Source organism: Phocoena sinus, chromosome 1 (assembly GCF_008692025.1).
Source record: "Phocoena sinus isolate mPhoSin1 chromosome 1, mPhoSin1.pri, whole genome shotgun sequence".
Lineage (NCBI taxonomy): Eukaryota > Metazoa > Chordata > Mammalia > Artiodactyla > Phocoenidae > Phocoena > Phocoena sinus.
In genome coordinates this window covers 45,629,368-45,650,692 of record NC_045763.1, presented here as the reverse complement: position 1 = coordinate 45,650,692, position 21,325 = coordinate 45,629,368, and the positions used below count along the sequence as shown (strand labels likewise).

General features: G+C 39.0%; 1 protein-coding gene across 4 annotated transcripts in view; it reads left to right on the top strand.

Annotated features, from left to right (window-relative positions):
- Window positions 1-19,850, top strand: part of TMEM59 (transmembrane protein 59) — a 32,880-nt gene extending 13,030 nt beyond the window's left edge. For all 4 annotated transcript variants that reach the window (XR_004348302.1, XR_004348303.1, XM_032621583.1 and 1 more), the window contains 2 exons: window positions 2,317-2,425; window positions 19,211-19,850. Coding sequence is in view for 2 of the 4 variants with exons in the window: in XM_032621583.1 (XP_032477474.1) it covers window positions 2,317-2,425; window positions 19,211-19,366 (265 nt within the window). In the remaining 2 variants the exon portion in view is untranslated. The remainder of the gene's footprint in view (window positions 1-2,316; window positions 2,426-19,210) is intronic.
- The last annotated feature ends 1,475 nt before the right edge of the window (window positions 19,851-21,325 follow it).

Here is a 21,325-nt window from a genome sequence, read left to right as displayed (position 1 = left end):
TGCAAGTACTACACCACTTTATATAAGGGAATTGAGCACCCTCAGATTTTGGTATGGGAAGGGGCAGCATTCCTGGGACCAGTGCCCTGGGGATACCAAGGGATGACTGTGTGTCTAAATGGTTTGGGGGTTGGATTTTTGTTTTTATCTATATGGCCACACAGGAGGCTAGGGGAGGTAGATAAGGGCTACAGATAAAGGAGGGCTTTGTGTTCTATACTGAGTGTTATCTCCATGCCAAGGATTCTTTTTTTTTTTTTTTTTTTTTGCGGTACGTGGGCCTCTCACTGCCGTGGCCTCTCCCGCTGCGGAGCACAGGCTCAGCGGCCACGGCTCAAGGGCCCAGCCGCTCCGCGGCACGTGAGATCCTCCCGGACCGGGGCACGAACCCATGTCCCCTGCATCGGCAGGCGGACTCCCAACCACTGCGCCACCAGGGAAGCCCTCTTTTTTTTTTTAAATAATTTATTTGACTGTGTCGGGTCTTAGTTGCGGCGTGGGCTTCTCTAGTTGTGGCGCACGGGCTCTAGAGCACGCAGGCTTAGTTGCCCCTCAGCATGTGGGATCTTAGTTCCCTGACCAGGGATGGACCCCACGTCCCCTGCATTGGAACGTGGATTCTTAACCACTTGACCACCAGGGAAGTACCCATGCCAAGGATTCTTAAGGGTGGCAAGGGAAAGTGGGCAGGCGAGGGTAATTGTTACCTTGTGCCCTCCTGGGAAGGAATATCAGGCCTTCTGAGGGTGAGGAGGGTTTTATCAAAGTATGCATGCTTCTACTCCTCCAAGGAGTTGTGATATGAGCTTTCTCCCTGCAACCACCCCCCACCCCTAGCCAAAAAAAAAAAAGAGAGAGAGAAAGAGACAGTAGGCCATAGCACTTGGTGATAATTATCTACTCTGTGTCAGATACCAGACCAAGCACTTGAGTAGAGAGGTGAACAAGTGTGTATATACTCTAGTGGACTATTCTGTCTCAAGTGTAACACTTCAGTAGCCCACGCTACATGCTTCCTGTAATTTCTTAGAGTAGAAATAGTTTCTTGAGAGGTTTTATCAGATATCAGTAGGGTTCTGTTAGAACCTAAAAATTAATACTTTTTACTGAATAAGCTCTTTAAAGACTGCGTAAGAAAATGAGAATTAAAATTTTCCCTTCCTTTCATTGCTAAACTTGCTTTTGACCTTGTACAGAAAAAAAGGCAGTTTTTCTCTCTCTCAGTATTTTGGATTTTTGTTGCAGTTTGATACGTTTTATGGAACCTAAATAATTATCTAATCTTATGTTACAGTTTATTCTTTTTTTTTTTTTGGCCAAGACACGTGGCTTGACAGATCTTAGTTTCCCAACCAGGGATTGAACCTGGGTACCTGGCAGTGAGAGCACTGAGTCCTAAACACTGGACTGCCAGGGAATTCCCTACAGTTTATCCTTAATACTGCATTACCTGGCATCTTATTGATGCCTTATTGCCTTTTAACATTTTGTCATGTTTTATGTTATTCTTTTAAATCTAACATTTTAAAAATAGCTTCACTTGTTCTTTAAATCTTAATCTATAGTTTAGTAAACAATAGGGCACTTATGGAAGAAACTCCAGGTGCTGATTCTTGTAACCGGCCTTCTACCCTAAGATATTTTAATCATAAGAAAAATATAACTATCTCTTTTTAAGATATGTGCTAATGGATACAGAATGCTTCATAATAGATATGCTCTTGTAAGTTGAAATTCAAGTAATTGTGCTAAGTTAAATATTTGAAATGTAGTAGAGAAGCTAACTTCTGGAAGCCTGTTGTGAATCCATTTATAAAACAAATGATCATTTCATAATTTATCTATTCTGTACCTTAATTCTTTGGAATATTGGGTTTTCTTAAAGCAAGTATTATTTTAATACCTTGCAAAATAATATATGACATTTGTGTAGCACTGTACAGTTTATAGGACACTTTGATTTGCCTTATCTCATTTAGTAATTTAAAAATACCCTTAACAGTAATTTGCTTTAATTTCATATATTTAGCAGAAAGCCAGTATGTCTGATTTTTTAATTTATAAAAGTAACATAGCCATGTTATAGAAACTTGAGTAATGGAGGAAAGGACATCATATCACCCTAATATAATAGCTATTATAATATTTTCTTCTCTAAGTATGTTTTTTAAAATAGTTTTAAAGGTAGTACACATAAAGTTTTAATTATATTATTAAATAAGTACACAAGATTGATTGCCTGTAATTAAGAGCCTCCTATTTTTTATATTATGCAATTTTAGCATAACTAATTGTTGATTTTTTTTTTTCCCCCAGTAACTCCGGGTGGATTTTAACCATGACTCTTGTCCTCTCCGTGATGGTATTGCTCTGGATTTGTTGTGCAACCGTTGCTACAGCTGTGGAGCAGTATGTTCCCTCTGAGGTAAATTTAATTCTAACTCTCAGGCCTTTTGAAGACTGAGCCATATGATTTACTTTTTTTAATGCCTTATTGGTTTAGCTAGAAACGCAAAGCCTTTCTACTAATAGAATGAGAGAAGATTTGGTGGTTTTAATCACACACCGAGATTGGCACACATGAGAATTACAGGTTCTCAGCACAAGAATCACTTTCCAGTTTTCTGTGGCGCTAACTACCATAATGACCAGGGTATGCCGCCTGGTTTGAGTACAGTGTCTCTTCTCCCTGGACCTTTGAGACTGAAAAAAACCCAGTGACATCAGTTTCTTTCTTATAAGAAAGAAAGAGAGAAAGAAAACTTGTAGAACTACTTAAAATTTTAAATTTAACATTGCCACAAATGTTAAGGAATAATTGCTGCTTTAGAAGCAGCAAGGCTAGAGCTTTTGATTTTGAGTAATGTGTTCTGGTATACCCTGATAGAGATGGAAAACTGTCTTGACTTTCTTGGTAATTAAACTTTAACTGGCTCAAGAAACATACTGTTAAGGTAAAGGATTTTTGTTTCAGAAAAAAGGTCTAATTTCAGTATGGTATTGGCACAAAAACAGAAATATAGATCAGTGGAACAGGATAGAAAGCCCAGAGATAAACCCACGCACATATGGCCACCTTATTTTTGATAAAGGAGGCAAGAATATACAATGGAGAAAAGACAGCCTCTTCAATAAGTGGTACTGGGAAAACTGGACAGCTACATGTAAAAGAATGAAATTAGAACACTCCCTAACACATACACAAAAATAAATTCAAAATGGATTAAAGACCTAAATGTAAGGCCAGACACTATAAACTCTTAGAGGAAAACATAGAACACTCTGACATAAATCACAGCAAGATCCTTTTTGACCCACCTCCTAGAGAAATGGAAATAAAAACAAAAATAAACAAATGGAACTTAATGAAACTTAAAAGCTTTTGCACAGCAAAGGAAACCATAAACAAGATGAAAAGGCAACCCTCAGAATGGGAGAAAATATTTGCAAATGAAGCGACTGACAAAGGATTAATCTCCAAAATTTACAAGCAGCTCATACAGCTCAATATCAAAACAACAAACAACCCAATCCAAAAATGGGCGGAAGACCTAAATAGACATTTCTCCAAAGAAGATATCCAGATTGCCAACAAACACATGAAAGAATGCTCAACATCACTAATCATTAGAGAAATGCAGATCAAAACTACAATGAGGTATCACCTCACACCAGTCAGAATGGCCATCATCAAAAAATCTACAAACAGTAAATTCTGGAGAGGGTGTGGAGAAAAGGGAACCCTCTTGCACTGTTGGTGGGAATGTAAATTGATACAGCCACTATGGAGAACAGTATGGAGGTTCCTTAAAAAACTACAAATAGAACTACCATATGACCCAGCAATCCCACTACTGGGCATATACCCTGAGAAAACCATAATTCAAAAAGAGTCATGTACCACAATGTTCATTGCAGCTCTGTTTACAATAGCCAGGACATGGAAGCAACCTAAGTGTCCATCAACAGATGAATGGATAAAGAACATGTGACACATATATACAATGGAATATTACTCAACCATAAAAAGAAATGAAATAGAGTTATTTGTAGTGAGGTGGACGTACCTAGAGTCTGTCATACAGAGTGAAGTAAGTCAGAAAGAGAAAAACAAATACCATATGTTAACACATATATGTGGACTCTAAAAAAAAAAATGGTTATGAAGAACCTAGGGACAGGACAGGAATAAAGACGCAGATGTAGAGAATGGACTTGAGGACGCAGGGAGGGGGAAGGGTAAGCTGGGACGAAGTGAGAGAGTGGCATGGACATATATAAACTACCAAATGTAAAATAGATAGCTAGTGGGAAGCAGCTGCATGGCACAGGGGAGATCAGCTCAGTCCGTTTGTGACCACCTAGAGAGGTGGGATAGGGATGGTGGGAGGGAGACGCAAGAGGGAGGCGTTATGGGGATATATGTATCTGTATAGCTGATTCACTTTGTTATAAAGCAGAAACTAACACAACATTGTAAAGCAGTTATACTCCAATAAAGATGTTTAAATAAATAAATAGAAATAAATAAAAACAATGACTTTTGAGCTCTTAAAAAAAAAGTCTAATTTGATGATTCAACTTAGCTTTCAAGGAAGGAAAATTAATTATATAACTAAACATAAGATAATAAATTCTATTGACATCAGATCCAACTGAAATAAACTTTAGTTCTCATATGCCTCCAGAATGCAATAGAAAAAGAGAGAAAAGAAGAAAGGAGGGAAATTTGAAGAATGGTATGGATTGGCAGAGACAGGAGGGTGGACAATATTCCCAGGTACAGACAAGAATAAGCTACTATCAGGGAAGGACTGTAAGCAGCTGACTTGATTAAAAGAACTTAAATTAGGAAATTAAACCAAATGAATAAAGTTAGACAGGATTGGGAAGAACATTGAATTGTGGAAGTGTTAGACAATGGGTAAATTTCTGTAGAACTCATCTGTTTATGATATGATCTGAACATCCTCTTGCTAATTACCTATTTGTGTTCTTGTTTAGTTCTGATATCCATATTTTAATTATTTTATTGTTCCTGATAAAGTTGAAATTACACATCTTACATAGGATTGCCTTTGCCTATTACTTGCTTTTGAACTGCCCCATGCACTCTAAATCCTCATGACAACAAAGCTACAAACGCAGAGTAGTAAATCTTTATTGACACTGTGGTACTTTATTCCTTCCATTAGCACAATTCCTTCTCTTTACTTCTAGGATGCCCCTTGTAAAAGAAAGATACGCGTAGAGATTGGTGTGGTTATTTCCTGGAAAGATTGAATTACTGGCCTCAGGTGGAATTTACCTTGATAAAATCACCACTACCTGGCTTCTGGTTCCCAGGACTACTGACTAATGTTGAGCATTTTCTGCTGGACAGCGTTCTAAGCATTTTATATGAATTAGCTCATTTAGTCCTTTCAGTAACTCTGTGAGATGGCTACTATTATTATCCTCTTTTCCAGATATGAAAACTGAAAGAGAGAATGTATTATTGCCCCAGTGTCACATAACTAGTAAGTGGTAGAACCAGAATTTAAACCTAGGTCATCTGACTCCAAAGCCAGTACCCTTAAGTTTTTTAGTTAACCTGGAGTCATCACTAGGGAAGTTGATTATGTTACTCGTATCAGGAGCTCATCTTCTGTGTAACCTCTTTTGACACTAGGAAGTTGAACACCACTGGGACCACATGTTTCATGTTTTTGAGCCAGGATGCTCAAACTCTCTTACTGAAACAGTTCTTAGATGGACATTTCATAGTTTTTCCTCTCTTATCTCCTTACTTATGGAATTGATCTCCTCTTCTGGTGGTGTTTAGACATAACAGTGCTTCACATTGTGGTTTTGGTTACATCTTACAGACCTGGGGATCTGTCCCTCCCTTTCAGAATACTCTTGGTCTTTTTCTTCCTTGTAGATGTTGTCTCTGCTGTGATAAATTTTGTCTTGATTGTATAGCTTTAATTCTGTGAGAAGTTCTTTCCCCTTATTTCCAAGTTGTTTGTAGAACGCCTTGTTGTTCCCACATATGCCCAGGCCCCTGGATCATAAAGCCTAAAGCATCAGAACCATATGTGGAGTCCTGTTGGCAGCTATTACATTCCCTCCTGATATCTGCATATGGGTGTCACTTTCTTTCCCCTCTCTAGAACTCTTCTTCCTGTCCTTAACAATCAAAAGTATGGTGACATCCTCAAAGAGCCTATGCTTTCCTAAGATACATCTTCTAGAAAAATATATCGAAAACACTTATTTGAATTCACTGCTTTTAGGCTTTACTTTGTATCTGAAACCACACTTTAGCTAAGTAATAATGTTTTTTCAACTGTTTTTTTTGTTTTTGGGGGTTTTTTGCCATATGCGGGCCTCTCACTGTTATGGCCTCTCCCGCTGAGGAGCGCACAGGCTCCGGACACGCAGGCTCAGCGGCCATGGCTCACGGGCCCAGCCACTCTGCGGCACGTGGGATCTTCCCGGACCGGGACACAAACCAGTGTCCCCTTCATCGGCAGGCGGACTCTCAACCACTGCGCCACCAGGGAAGCACTCAACTGTATTTTTAATTATAAAAATTCTATATACTTGGTATAGAATTTATAAAGTTATATATAAAGAAGCGGGGGGGGGGGACCTTGAAGATGGCGGAAGAGTAAGACGCGGAGATCGCCTTCCTCCCCACGGATACACCAGAAATACATCCACACGTGGAACAACTCCTACAGAACTCCTACTGAAGGCTGGCAGAAGACCTCAGACCTCCCAAAAGGCAAGAAACTCCCCACGTAACTGGGTAGGGCAAAAGAAAAAACAGAGACAAAAGAATAAGGACGGCACCTGCACCAGTGGGAGGGAGCTGTGAAGGAGGAAAAGTTTCCACACACTAGGAAGCCCCTCCGCGGGCGGAGACTGCGGGAGGCAGAGGGGGGAGTTTCGGGACCGCGGAGTAGTGCACAGCGACGGGTGCGGAGGGCAAAGCGGGGAGATTCCTGCACAGACGATCGGTGCTGACCGGCACTCACCAGCCCGAGTGGCTTGTCTGCTCACACGCCGGGGCGGGCGCGGCTGCGAGCTGAGGCTCGGGTTTTGGTTTTGGATGGAGCTCAGGGAGAGGACTGGGGTTGGCGGCTTGAACATACCCTGAAGGGGTTAGTGCACCACGACTAGCCGGGAGGGAGTTCGGGGAAAAGCCTGCACCGGCCGAAGAGGCAAGAGACTTTTTCTTCCCTCTTTGTTTCCTGGTGCGCGAGGAGAGGGGTTTAAGAGCGCTGCTTAAAGGAACTCCAGAGACGGGCGCGAGCCGCGGCTAAAAGCGCGAACCCCAGAGACGGGCGGGAGACGCTAAGGCTGCTGCTGCCGCCACCAAGGGGCCTGTGTGCGAGCACAGGTCACTCTCCACACCCCTCTTCCGCGGAGCCTGTGCAGCCCGCCACTGCCAGGTTCCCGGGATCCAGGGACAACTTCCCCGGGACAGCGCACGGCGGGCCTCAGGCTGGTGCAACATCACGCCGGCCTCTGCCGCAACGTCACGCTGCCTCTGCCGCCGCAGGCCGGCCCCGCACGCAGTGCCCCTCCTTCCCCCATCCCCCAACCCCTGGCCTGAGTGAGCCGGAGGCCCCGAATCAGCGGCTCCTTTAACCCCGTCCTGTCTGAGCGAAAAAACAGACGCCCTCCAGCGACCTACACGCAGAGGCAGGGCCAAATCCAAAGCTGAGCTCCTGTGAGCTGTGAGAACAAAGAAGAGAAAGGGAAATCTCTCCCAGCAGCCACAGAAGCAGTGGATTAAAGCTCCACAATCAACTTGATATACCCTGCGTCTGTGGAATACCTGAAGAGACAAGGAATGATCCCAAATTGAAGAGGTGGAATTTAGGAGCGAGATCTATGATTTTTTTCCCTTTTCCTCTTTTTGTGAATGTGTACGTGTATGCTTCTGTGTGAGATCTTGTCTGTATACTCTTGCTTCCACCATTTGTCCTAGGGCTCTATCCGTCCATGACTTTTTTTTAAAAATTCTTTTTCTTAATAATTAAGTTTAATTGTAATAACTTTATTATACTTTACCTTCGTTCTTTCTTTCTTTCCTTCCTTCCTTCCCTCCTTTAGACAACAAATCACCCCAAATTGAGGAGGTGGTCTCAGGGAGCAGGATTTATGATTTTTCCCCCTTTACCTCTTTTTGTGAAGGTGTATGTGTATGCTTCTGTGTAAGATTTTCTCTGTATAGCTTTGCTTCCAACATTTGTCCTAAGGTTCTATCCGTCCCTTTTTTTTTTTTTTCTAAATATTTTTTAATTCAATAACTATATTATACTTTATTTTATTTTTACTGTATCATCTTTCTTTCTGTCTTTTTTCCTTCTTTCCCTCCTTCCTTCCTTCCTCCCTCCCTCCCTCCCTCCCTCCTTTCTTTCCTTCTTTGCTTCTTTCTTCCTTCCTTCCTTTCCACCTTTCCTTCTTTCTTTACTCATACTTCTACTAATTCTCCCTACTTTTTCTCCCTTTTATTCTGAGCTGTGTGGATGAAAGGCTCTTGGTGCTCCAGCCAGGAGTCAGGGCTCTGCCTCTGAGGTAGGAGAGCCAACTTCAGGACACTGGTCAACAAGAGACCTCCCAGCTCCACATAATATTAAACGGTGGAAATCTCCCAGAGACCTCCATCTTAACACCAGCACCCAGCTTCACTCAACGACCAGCAAGCCACAGTGCTGGACAACCTATGCCAAACAACTAGCAAAACAGGAACACAACCCCACCCATTAGCAGAGAGGCTGCCTAAAATCATAATAAGGCCACAGACACCCCAAAACACACCACCAGACGTGAACCTGCCCACTAGAGAGACAAGATCCAGCCTCATCCAGCACAACACAGGCACTAGTCCCCTCCACCAGGAAGCCTACACAACCCACTGAAACAACCTTAGCCACTGGAGACAGACATCAAAAACAACGGGAACTACGAAAGTGCAGCCGGCAAAAAGGAGACCCCAAACACAGTAAGATAAGCAAAATGAGAAGACAGAAAAACACACAGCAGATGAAGGAGCAATATAAAAACCCACCAAAAAAAAAAAACCCACCAGACCTAACAAATGAAGAGGAAATAGGCAATCTACCTGAAAAAGAATTCAGAATAATGATAGTAAGGATGATCCGAAATCTTGGAAGTAGAATGGACAAAATGCAAGAAACAGTTAACAAGGACTTACAAGAACTAAAGATGAAACAAGCAACGATGAACAATGCAATAAATGAAATTAAAATCACTCTAGATAGGATCAATAGCAGAATAACTGAGGCAGAAGAACGGATAAGTGACCTGGAAGATAAAGTAGTGGAAATAACTACTGCAGAGCAGAATAAAGAAAAAAGAATGAAAAGAACTGAGGACAGTCTCAGAGACCTCTGGGACAACATGAAACGCACCAACATTCGAATTATAGGGGTTCCAGAAGAAGAAGAAAGAAAGAAAGGGACTGAGAAAATATTTGAAGAGATTATAGTTGAAAACTTCCCTAATATGGGAAAGGAAATAGTTAATCAAGTCCAGGAAGCACAGAGGGTCCCATACAGGATAAATACAAGGAGAAACACGCCAAGACACATATTAATCAAACTGTCAAAAATTAAATACAAAGAAAGCATATTAAAAGCAGCAAGGGAAAAATACCACACAAGGGAATCCCCATAAGGTTAACAGCTGATCTCTCAGCAGAAACCCTACAAGCCAGAAGGGAGTGGCAGGACATACTGAAAGTGATGAAGGAGAATAGCCTGCAACCAAGACTACTCTACCCAGCAAGGATCTCATTCACATTTGATGGAGAAATTAAAACCTTTACAGACAAGCAAAAGCTGAGAGAGTTCAGCACCACCAAACCAGCTTTACAACAAATGCTAAAGGAACTTCTCTAGACACGAAACACAAGAGAAGGAAATGACCTATAGTAGCGAACCCAAAACAATATATAAAATGGAAATAGGAACATACATATCGATAATTACCTTAAATGTAAATGGACTAAATGCTCCCACCAAAAGACACAGATTGGCTGAATGGATACAAAAACAAGACCCTTATATATGCTGTCTACAAGAGACCCACTTCAGAACTAGAGACACATACAGACTGAAAGTAAGGGGATGGAAAAAGATATTCCATGCAAATGGAAACCAAAAGAAAGCTGGAGTAGCAATTCTCATATCAGACAAAATAGACTTTAAAATAAGGACTATTAAAAGGGACAAAGAAGGACACTACATAATGATCAAGGGATCGATCCAAGAAGAAGATATAACAATTGTAAATATTTATGCACCCAACATAGGAGCACCTCAATACATAAGGCAAATACTAACAACCATAAAAGGGGAGATCAACAGTAACACATTCATAGTAGGGGACTTTAACACCCCACTTTCACCCATGGACAGATCATCCAAAATGAAAATAAATAAGGAAACACAAGCTTTAAAGGATACATTAAACAAGATGGACTTAATTGATATTTATAGGACACTCCATCCAAAAACAACAGAATACACATTTTTCTCAAGTGCTCACGGAACATTCTCCAGGATAGATCATATCTTGGGTCACAAATCAAGCCTTGGTAAATTTAAGAAAACTGAAATTGTATCAAGTATCTTTTCCGACCACAACGCCATGAGACTAGATGTCAATTACAGGAAAAGATCTTTAAAAAATACAAACACATGGAGGCTAAACAATACACTACTTAATAATGAAGTGATCACTGAAGAAATCAAAGAGGAAATAAAAAAATACCTAGAAACAAATGACAGTGGAGACACAACGACCCAAAACCTATGGGATGCAGCAAAAGCAGTTCTAAGGGGGAAGTTTATAGCAATACAAGCCCACCTTAAGAAGCAGGAAACATCTCGAATAAACAACCTAACCTTGCACCTCAAGCAATTAGAGAAAGAAGAACAAAAAAACCCCAAAGCTAGCAGAAGGAAAGAAATCATAAAAATCAGATCAGAAATAAATGAAAAAGAAATGAAGGAAACAATAGCAAAGATCAATAAAACTAAAAGCTGGTTCTTTGAGAAGATAAACAAAATAGATAAACCACTAGCCAGACTCATCAAGAAAAAAAGGGAGAAGACTCAAATCAATAGAATTAGAAATGAAAAAGGAGAAGTAACAACTGACACTGCAGAAATAAAAAAAATCATGAGAGATTACTACAAGCAACTCTATGCCAATAAAATGGACAATCTGGAAGAAATGGACAAATTCTTAGAAATGCACAACCTGCCAAGACTGAATCAGGAAGAAATAGAAAATATGAACAGACCAATCACAAGCACTGAAATTGAAACTGTGATTAAAAACCTTCCAACAAACAAAAGCCCAGGACCAGATGGCTTCACAGGTGAATTCTATCAAACGTTTAGAGAAGAGCTAACACCTATCCTTCTCAAACTCTTCCAAAATATAGCAGAGGGAGGAACACTCCCAAATTCCTTCTACGAAGCCACCATCACCTTGATACCAAAACCAGACAAGGATGTCACAAAGAAAGAAAACTACAGGCCAATATCACTGATGAACATAGATGCAAAAATCCTCAACAAAATACTAGCAAACAGAATCCAACAGCACATTAAAAGGATCATACACCATGATCAAGTGGGGTTTATTCCAGGAATGCAAGGATTCTTCAATATACGCAAATCTATCAATGTGATAAACCATATTAACAAATTGAAGGAGAAAAACCATATGATCATCTCAATAGATGCAGAGAAAGCTTTCAACAAAATTCAACACCCATTTATGATAAAAACCCTCCAGAAAGTAGGCATAGAGGGAACTTTCCTCAACATAATAAAGTCCATATATGACAAGCCCACAGCAAACATCATCCTCAATGGTGAAAAACTGAAAGCATTTCCACTAAGATCAGGAACAAGACAAGGTTGCCCACTCTCACCACTCTTATTCAACATAGTTTTGGAAGTTTTAGCCACAGCAATCAGAGAAGAAAAGGAAATAAAAGGAATCCAAATCGGAAAAGAAGAAGTAAAGCTGTCACTGTTTGCAGATGACATGATACTATACATAGAGAATCCTAAAGATGCTACCAGAAAACTACTAGAGCTAATCAATGAATTTGGTAAAGTAGCAGGATACAAAATTAATGCACAGAAATCTCTGGCATTCCTATATACTAATGATGAAAAATCTGAAAGTGAAATCAAGAAAACACTCCCATTTACCATTGCAACAAAAAGAATAAAATATCTAGGAATAAACCTACCTAAGGATACGAAAGACCTGTATGCAGAAAATTATAAGACACTGATGAAAGAAATTAAAGATGATACAAATAGATGGAGAGATATACCATGTTCTTGGATGGGAAGAATCAACATTGTGAAAATGACTCTACTACCCAAAGCAATCTACAGATTCAATGCAATCCCTATCAAACTACCACTGGCATTTTTCACAGAACTAGAACAAAAAATTTCGCAATTTGTATGGAAACACAAAAGACCCCGAATAGCCAAAGCAATCTTGAGAACGAAAAAAGGAGCTGGAGGAATAAGGCTCCCTGACTTCAGACTATATTACAAAGCAACAGTAATCAAGACAGTATGGTACTGGCACAAAAACAGAAAGATAGATCAGTGGAACAGGATAGAAAGCCCAGAGATAAACCCACGCACATATGGACACCTCATCTTTGATAAAGGAGGCAGGAATGTACAGTGGAGAAAGGACAGCCTCTTCAATAAATGGTGCTGGGAAAACTGGACAGGTACATGTAAAAGTATGAGATTAGATCACTCTCTAACACCATACACAAAAATAAGCTCAAAATGGATTAAAGACCTAAATGTAAGGCCAGAAACTATCAAACTCTTAGAAGAAAACATAGGAAGAACACTCTATGACATAAATCACAGCAAGATCCTTTCTGACCCACCTCCTAGAGTAATGGAAATAAAAACAAAAATAAACAAATGGGACCTAATGAAACTTCAAAGCTTTTGCACAGCAAAGGAAACCATAACCAAGACCAAAAGACAACCCTCAGAATGGGAGAAAACATTTGCAAATGAAGCAACTGACAAAGGATTAATCTCCAAAATTTACAAGCAGCTCATGCAGCTCAATAACAAAAAAACAAACAACCCCATCCAAAAATGGGCAGAAGACCTAAATAGACATTTCTCCAAAGAAGATATACAGAATGCCAACAAACACATGAAAGAATGCTCAACATCATTAATCATTAGAGAAATGCAAATCAAAACTACAATGAGATATCATCTCACACCAGTCAGAATGGCCATCATCAAAAAATCTAGAAACAATAAATGCTGGAGAGGGTGTGGAGAAAAGGGGACACTCTTGCACTGCTGGTGGGAATGTGAATTGGTTCAGCCACTGTGGAGAACAGTATGGAGGTTCCTTAAAAAACTACAAATAGAATTACCATATGACCCAGCAATCCCACTACTTGGCATATACCCTGAGAAAACCAAAATTCAAAAAGAGTCATGTACCAAAATGTTCATTGCAGCTCTATTTACAATAGCCAGGACATGGAAACAACCTAAGCGCCCATCATCGGATGAATGGATAAAGAAGATGTGGCACATATACACAATGGAATATTACTCAGCCTTAAAAAGAAATGAAATTGAGCTATTTGTAATGAGATGGATAGACCTAGAGTCTGTCATACAGAGTGAAGTAAGTCAGAAAGAAAAAGACAAATACCGTATGTTAACACATATATATGGAATTTAAGGGGAAAAAATGTCATGAAGAACCTAGGGGTAAGATAGGAATAAAGACGCAGACCTACTGGAGAACGGACTTGAGGGTATGGGGAGGGGGAAGGGTGAGTTTTGACAGGGCGAGAGAGAGTCATGGACATATACACACTAACAAACGTAGTAAGGTAGATAGCTGGGGGGAAGCAGCCGCAAGGCACAGGGATATTAGCTCGGTGCTTTGTGACAGCCTGGAAGGGTGGGATGGGGAGAGTGGGAGGGAGGGAGACGCAAGAGGGAAGACATATGGGAACATATGTATATGTATAGCTGATTCACTTTGTTATAAAGCAGAAACTAACACACCATTGTAAAGCAATTATACCCCAATAAAGATGTTTAAAAAAAATAAATAAATAAATAAATAAATAAAAAAGAAGCAGGAAAAAAAAATCACTCATCCAGAACTATTTCATATTGCCATTTTAGTGGATTTCTTTTCACAATTGAAAACTGTATAGGACTTGCCTGGCGGCACAGTGGTTAAGAATCCGCCTGCCAAATCAGGGAACATGGGTTCAAGCCCTGGTCCGGGAAGATCCCAAAAGCCGTGAATCAACTAAGCCCGTGCACCACAACTGCTGAGTCTGCGCTCTAGAGCCCACGAGCCACAACTGCTGAGCCCGTGAGCCACAACTACTAAGCCTGCGTGCCTAGAGCCCACGCTCCGCAACAAGAGAAGCCACCACAGTGAGAAGCCCGTGCACCACAATGAAGAGTAGCCCCCACTCACCGCAACCAGAGAAAGCCTGTGCACAGCAAGAAAGACCCAACACAGCCAAAAATAAGTAAATTAATTAAATATATATATTTTTTTAAAAGCTGTATTAACTGGGACTTCCCTGGCCATCCAGTGATTAAGAGTCCATGCTTCCATTGCAGGGGTGTGGGGTCAGTCGCTTGTAGAGGAACTAAGATCCTGCATGCCTCACAGCACAGCCAACACAAAAAGGAGAAAAAACAAGCTGTATAAACTATTTCAATATTAATGTTTTGTTTCTTATTGTAAAATATAGCAATGTAAATACTCCTTCCCTGGTATTTTCTCCTTTATTGTAAAAGTAGCTGAGAGTTTAGCATTAGGAAAGTTATTCAGATTTTCTTAATCAAAAGCTACCTATTTTAAACTTTACTTTCATAAAACCTTTTCATTGATTTTATTATTGGAACATAAGTTACTTCTGACCCCTCTCCATAGTAGCATGAGACTCCGTGTTAAGAAATACAAGCAATAAGCAATGTTATTTATATTTTGTTATATTATTTATATATATAATCCTATGTGTTTATAGGAAATCATAGACCTGCTGAGAGAATGTTTCTCTTCAGTATGGACCTGGTATCTTGAGCTCAAACATAAAATATTAAAAGCTTCCTTTTCATTCACTACAAATAAAGCTTAAAATGGTGCTAATAAGGGCCAGGAATGTGGTCTTGGAAACTTATGAGCAGCTTTATTTTTTTTATTTAGGAAAGTTCTGAAATAATTTATCCTTAGCCTGTTTTGTATATAGTAGGTACTCATCATATACCATTTGATAGTAATGCCAGAAAGAGTTGGCATTTGTTGATCTTAAAGCAGTATCATTTTGAGTGACTTACAAAGATTTTGATCCTTTTTTCTCCACTGTTTTTCCCTGTTCTTTCACATTTATGATGTTTTTTTGAAACTTCATGAAATAATGCTTTTCTCTTGTTGAGCTGTCTATTTAAGATAATAAAGAGTTATCATTCGTAGTGGTCCTTGTCAGGCAGGTCAAACCTGACTTATAAAAACAGGGTTCAGCAATATTGGATATTCCTTTCTAGAGACCAGGCAGCCTCAGAAAATTGCCAAAGCCACAAATAATAATATAACTGCTGCCTCAGTGTTAATCTCATTATCTGTTTGCATCCTTTTTTCTTATTTGTCAAGACCATGATCATCTGATTTCAAATGGTTAGTTAAGAAAGGTTTTAGAAGACTTCAAATAACATTCATGTTAGTAAATCACAGACACTTATGGATAACATATGATGTGCTAGGCCCTGTTCAAGAGATTAGAGGTACAATGAAGAATAACATGAAGGTGGAACAAAGTTGAATGTTAAAGGCTGCAATGACTCAAGAAGTAGGGTGGGGGTTTCCCTCATGGCGCAGCAGTTAGAATCTGCCTGCCAATGCAGGGGACACAGGTTTGATCCCTGGTTAGGGAAGATCCCACATGCTGTGGAGCAGCTAAGCCCAAGCGCTACAACTACTGAGCCTGCGCTTTAAAGCCCATGAGCCACAGCTACTGAAGCCCGTGTGCCTAGAGTCCGTGCTCCACAACAAGAGAAGCCACGACAATGAGAAGCCTGTGCACTGAAACGAAGAGTAGCCCCCGCTCACCGCAACTAGTTAAAGCCCACGTGCAGCAACGAAGACCCAACGCAGCCAAAAATAAATTAGGTTAATTTTTTTAAATAGTAGGTGAAACATGTCTTAAACTATAATAAACATTATTTGTCTAAAAAAAAAAAAGACCAAGAATCTTGCTGTTTAGAAGCATTAAGTCTCAAGAGAGACAATCAGAAAACGATGTAAATGCCATAGCTTTTTAATCTAAATTCTGTTAAGAAAATGAGTTTTAGAAAAGATTTATGTACATCTAAGATTGCATAACTGGTTAGTGGCAAAGGCAGGCCTAAAGCCCAAATACATACTAATTGAGTTTATTTTTAACTTTTAGAAGTAATACGTGTGACATAAAATTGACTTCCTCTTCCTCACTTCTCAGATAAACCAGTCAATAGTTTTTAAAATTTTTTCCAAGCAGTTGCCATTTAAAAATTTTATCTTTTATTTCTTGTTTTATCAATTTTAGACATTATCTGATGTCCTCCTACTAAAGGATGAGTTTAGTTCCCTTATACTGTCTTTCACTTCCATCTCTTCAGTTGCTGGGTTTTGGGGTTTATATATATATATATATAAATTTATTTCTTTTATTTATTTATTTTTTGGCTGCGTTGGGTCTTCATTGCTATGCGCGGACTTTCTCTCATTGAGGTGAGCGGGGGCTACTCTTCGTTGTGGTGCGCGGGCTTCTCATTGGGGTGGCTTCTCGTTGCAGAGCACAGGCTCTAGGTGCACGGGCTTCAGTAGTTGTGGCACGTGGGCTCAGTAGTTGTGGCTCGTGGGCTCTAGAGCGCAGGCTCAGTAGTTGTGGTGCATGGGCTTAGTTGCTCTGCAGCATGTGGGATCTTCCTGGACCAGGGCTTGAACCTGTGTCCTCTGCATTGGCAGGCAGATTTTTAACCACTGAGCCACGAGGGAAGCCCCCAGTTGCTGGTTTTTATAATGTATATTATTATTTTGTATACATTTAGTGAGTGCTTTACAAATTTCTGTTGACTCCTCATTACTGCCTTTCCTTCTCCCTTTTTATGCTGTCTCAATTTTCATTAATTATTATGATTGTTGACAATAAAATATACTCATTCTTCTGTATATATACTTTCATAGGTTGATCTGAAAAATTAAAATCCACTAGGCAGCATTTACAGTATTATGATTATATAAATATTCAAAGTAGAACACTGGTTCTATTAAAACACTGGCAAATAGTTTATATTTGAATACTTAAAAAGTGTTCCCAGGAGAATCTTCCATATATCTCTGCTTAATGGAACCCATTTTTGTTTTGTTCTGGCTTTCTTCCCATTTTCTAAGTCATCTCAGTTGCTACTGTTTCTTGTATGTTATTTTCTTTCTTGATTTCCTCTTTACTTTTGCTGGACCTCCTTAAGTAATTTTTTTCATAAAGGATACTTGAGCAATAAACTTCCCAAGGTAACACTTTTGAAAATACCTCTGTTGTACCCTTGTATTTGATTAGTAATTTGAGAATACAGAGTAGCCACAGAATCACTAAACATACTGGTTAGAGGTTATCCATATGCTCCCATCCATTTCCCTGCACAAATTTTACTCTTTCTCCCTGATCTTCTAGATAGCTTCTTCCATATAGATGTTTGAAATAATTTAAACAGTTCCTGGTCACTGTTTCAAGGTTTTTAAATGTTAAATAGAGTTGTGAAAGTTTTTCTTTCATTGTGCCCCATAACAAATTATCACATGTTAATTTGGGTTTTAAGGAGGCCTTAGTATATCAGATCCATGTCCAATCCATCAACCACTGAATTTGTCTTGAAAATATTCTCTTACTGGAAAAGTGTCAGGTACTGGGCCACCTCCTTGGTGCAGGATAGTTATTGCCTTGAAACAGTAGACAGCAGACCACATCTGAAATGTGTTCAAGTAAGCAGCCATCATGACAATCACTTTTAGAACTTTTTTATCACCTCAAAAAGGAAACTCATGCTAGTAGTTACTCCCCATTTCCTCCCAAGCATCTTCACCAGCCATAGACGACCAATATGTGTGGTCTCTTGTGACTGGCCTCTTTCACTTAGCATAACATTTTCAAGGTTCATCCATGTTGTAGCATGTATTGGTATTGTAGATACTTAAACTTTTGAAGGTGCTCTTTATTCAGCATCTTCTAAAAGCACCTTTCCAACATCAGGTACTTCTGTGTCGGTCTGTCTTTTTAATATAGTCAGTTGCCCTGTCAATAATGTCAGCACTTCAGTTTTTAACTTACAGAATCAGAGATTTATTGCCATATGCATTAACAACAAAATCTATCCCGTTTGTTAGTAAAAACTTTTCCTTTTCTATTTTTTCCTTTAGGAGATAGGCCTATATCTAAATAGACCTACTCTCAAAAGATATTAGACATTTCCATTATACTTCAGTGAATTTTATGACATTTGCACTGATTCTGTGTTATGCTTTCATTCTTTCGTTTTAGTATCTATCTTCTTGGATATGTTAGTAATAATTTGAGCTTTTATATGTTTATGAAGACGTTTCTATCAGTGTTAAAGTATTTCATGTACATTCTTTGTTCTACTCACAGCCTTTTAAAATAGTACATACCATTTTCCATATATGTTAATTTAGAACATTTAGTAGCAGAGAAACTTAACCCCAGATCATTTGACCACTTGGTTGGAGAGCTAAGATCTTAAAGGAATTGATCACTTAAGGCATCAAACATCCAGAATCCATGCTCTTGTATGACCACACTTACTCCATTTAAACCTGAGCAATTTTTCTTGATGCTCAGTTGTTAACTTCTAAGTATTTTAAGTCAGTACATGTGGAAAAGTTTTCTTTGGCCATCCACTGGGAACTGAATCACATATCTGTAACACTTTGAGTAAAAGCATTCTTGAGGACGTTTATAGACATTTTTTTTTTACCAGATACCCACAGATTAAATTGCTATTTTTGAAGACTTACTTGAAGAGGTTCCTAATTATCCAAATTGCTAATGTTCATTGATTGTTTTTTGCAGAAGCTGAGTATCTATGGTGACTTGGAGTTCGTGAATGAACAAAAGCTAAACAGATATCCAGCTTCTTCTCTTGTGGTTGTTAGATCTAAAGGTGAAGATCATGAAGAAGCAGGGCCTCTACCTGCAAAAGTGAATCTTGCTCATTCAGAAATATAAGCTTTTTTTTTTTTTTAAGAAAAGTGTATAGACATCTAAATTTCCATTCCTCATAGTGCTTTTTAAAATGGTTTCATTGGCTATAGGACTTAAAAATCACTATTAAATGCAAATAAAGTTACCGAAATCTGTGACGACTGTATTTGCTGTAATTTTACCTGTAATTTTTCTCTAGTAATTTAAGAGATGGATATTTGGGATTGTATTTTTATTTTACTAATATCTGTGCTGTTTTAATTATTATTTGCATTGTTTTTGTTTGTTTCCTTTCTTAGCCAAATTCTGTGAGCTGATCATTGTTTTTCCCCACCTCCTACCATGTCAGTCACCTTAGTTAATAAGTTGAATACTCAGTAGGATATGACACTCCTACTCAGCAATGGCCCACAATCTGTAATTTGAAATTTAGTAGAAAATGCCCTTTAATACACTACATTTTCAGTTGTATTGAACTGAAATCATTAAAATTTTATTTGAATAATTATGTGCTGGAATTTGAGTTAATATACTAATTTTCCAGATTGTCCCTTTCACCCCTACCCAACCCAGAAAATAATGAGGAAATGTTCTATGTCTGTTTATTGCTATGTGATGATCAGGGAGCAAATTAAAGCAAAAATGATTCACAAATGCATTTTATGTTATTTTGCACAGGCTATAGATTTTTTTGTTGGATGGATCTTTCCAAAGAACTATTTTTCTCTGTTAGAAAGCATATCAAGTATAAGTTAAAGATATTATCAGAGAAAGCTTTCCTTTTTTTTTTTTTTTTTTTTTTTTTTTTTACGTTACGCGGGCCTCTCACTGTTGTGGCCTCTCCTGCTGCGGAGCGCAGGCTCAGCGGCCATGGCTCACGGGCCCAGTCGCTCCGTGGCACGTGGGATCTTCCCGGACTGGGGCACGAACCCGTGTCCCCTGCATCTGCAGGCGGACTCTCAACCACTGCACCACCAGGGAAGCCCCAAGCTTTTCATTTTGATAGTAAGAATTAGACTCTCATGTTGCACAATTAAGTATAGAATTCACTTTGCAAAAACTGTTATTATCATTCCTTTATTATTATTGTCAATAATACAGATAAAAAAATAAGAGTGACATCAAGTAACATAGTACACCACAGTCTTAATGTGATTCAGTGTCATTAGACGTGAAATGTTAAATGACTTTGCTAACCAATACTTTCCTCACATGGGCATTACTGGCAACTGCACTAGTGCTGTTTGAATAAAGAGTGAGTCACACACTTGCCTTCAGCCTAGTCATTAGCTTTCTCTGAGTCAAAAGAAAATACAATTAACTAATCAAGTAAGGCTTTGGTCACAAAATATAGGTTTTGCTTTTTTAAATAGTAGGTTGTCTAGATTTGGAAGATAGAGGGTTAGAAAGTATGTCAGGCAGTCGTCTCTTTCTGATTTTTTGTGAGAAAACAGTTATAAAACATGAGAAATGGATTGGATTTACCTTAAAAAAAATAAGCCCAGTTGTCTTATTTACCACCCATGGTATACACTTATGTTCATTAATCAGACACACATTTAATTGCAATGCACCCAGTGAGGCCAACTGAGGGGAATATATTCAAAATGCTGCAGATTTATAGGAGTCAGAGAGCCCACTATTAGGAAAGGCCTCCCTTATAAAAACAAAACAATGCGAAAGAATATCTCGATAAGAAAGAGCAACTGTATAATTGTCCTATGCTGTTCCACCTTCCCTTGGTTTTGTTTCTCTTTGCTTCCCGAATGAGATACCCCTAAGATACCCTCAATCCTCTTGAAAGCATTGATCCAAGTTTAGACAAACTTTCCCCTCTTGTTTGTAAGAGACAATTCCTTGTATGAGGAAATACCCAATCTTTCCTGTTATTTATCAGGCACTCAAATATTTGTGTCCTGCCTTTTTATTTTCACATGATTAAACCAGACTGATGTTTTCAAAAACAGTTTTACTTTTATTTAT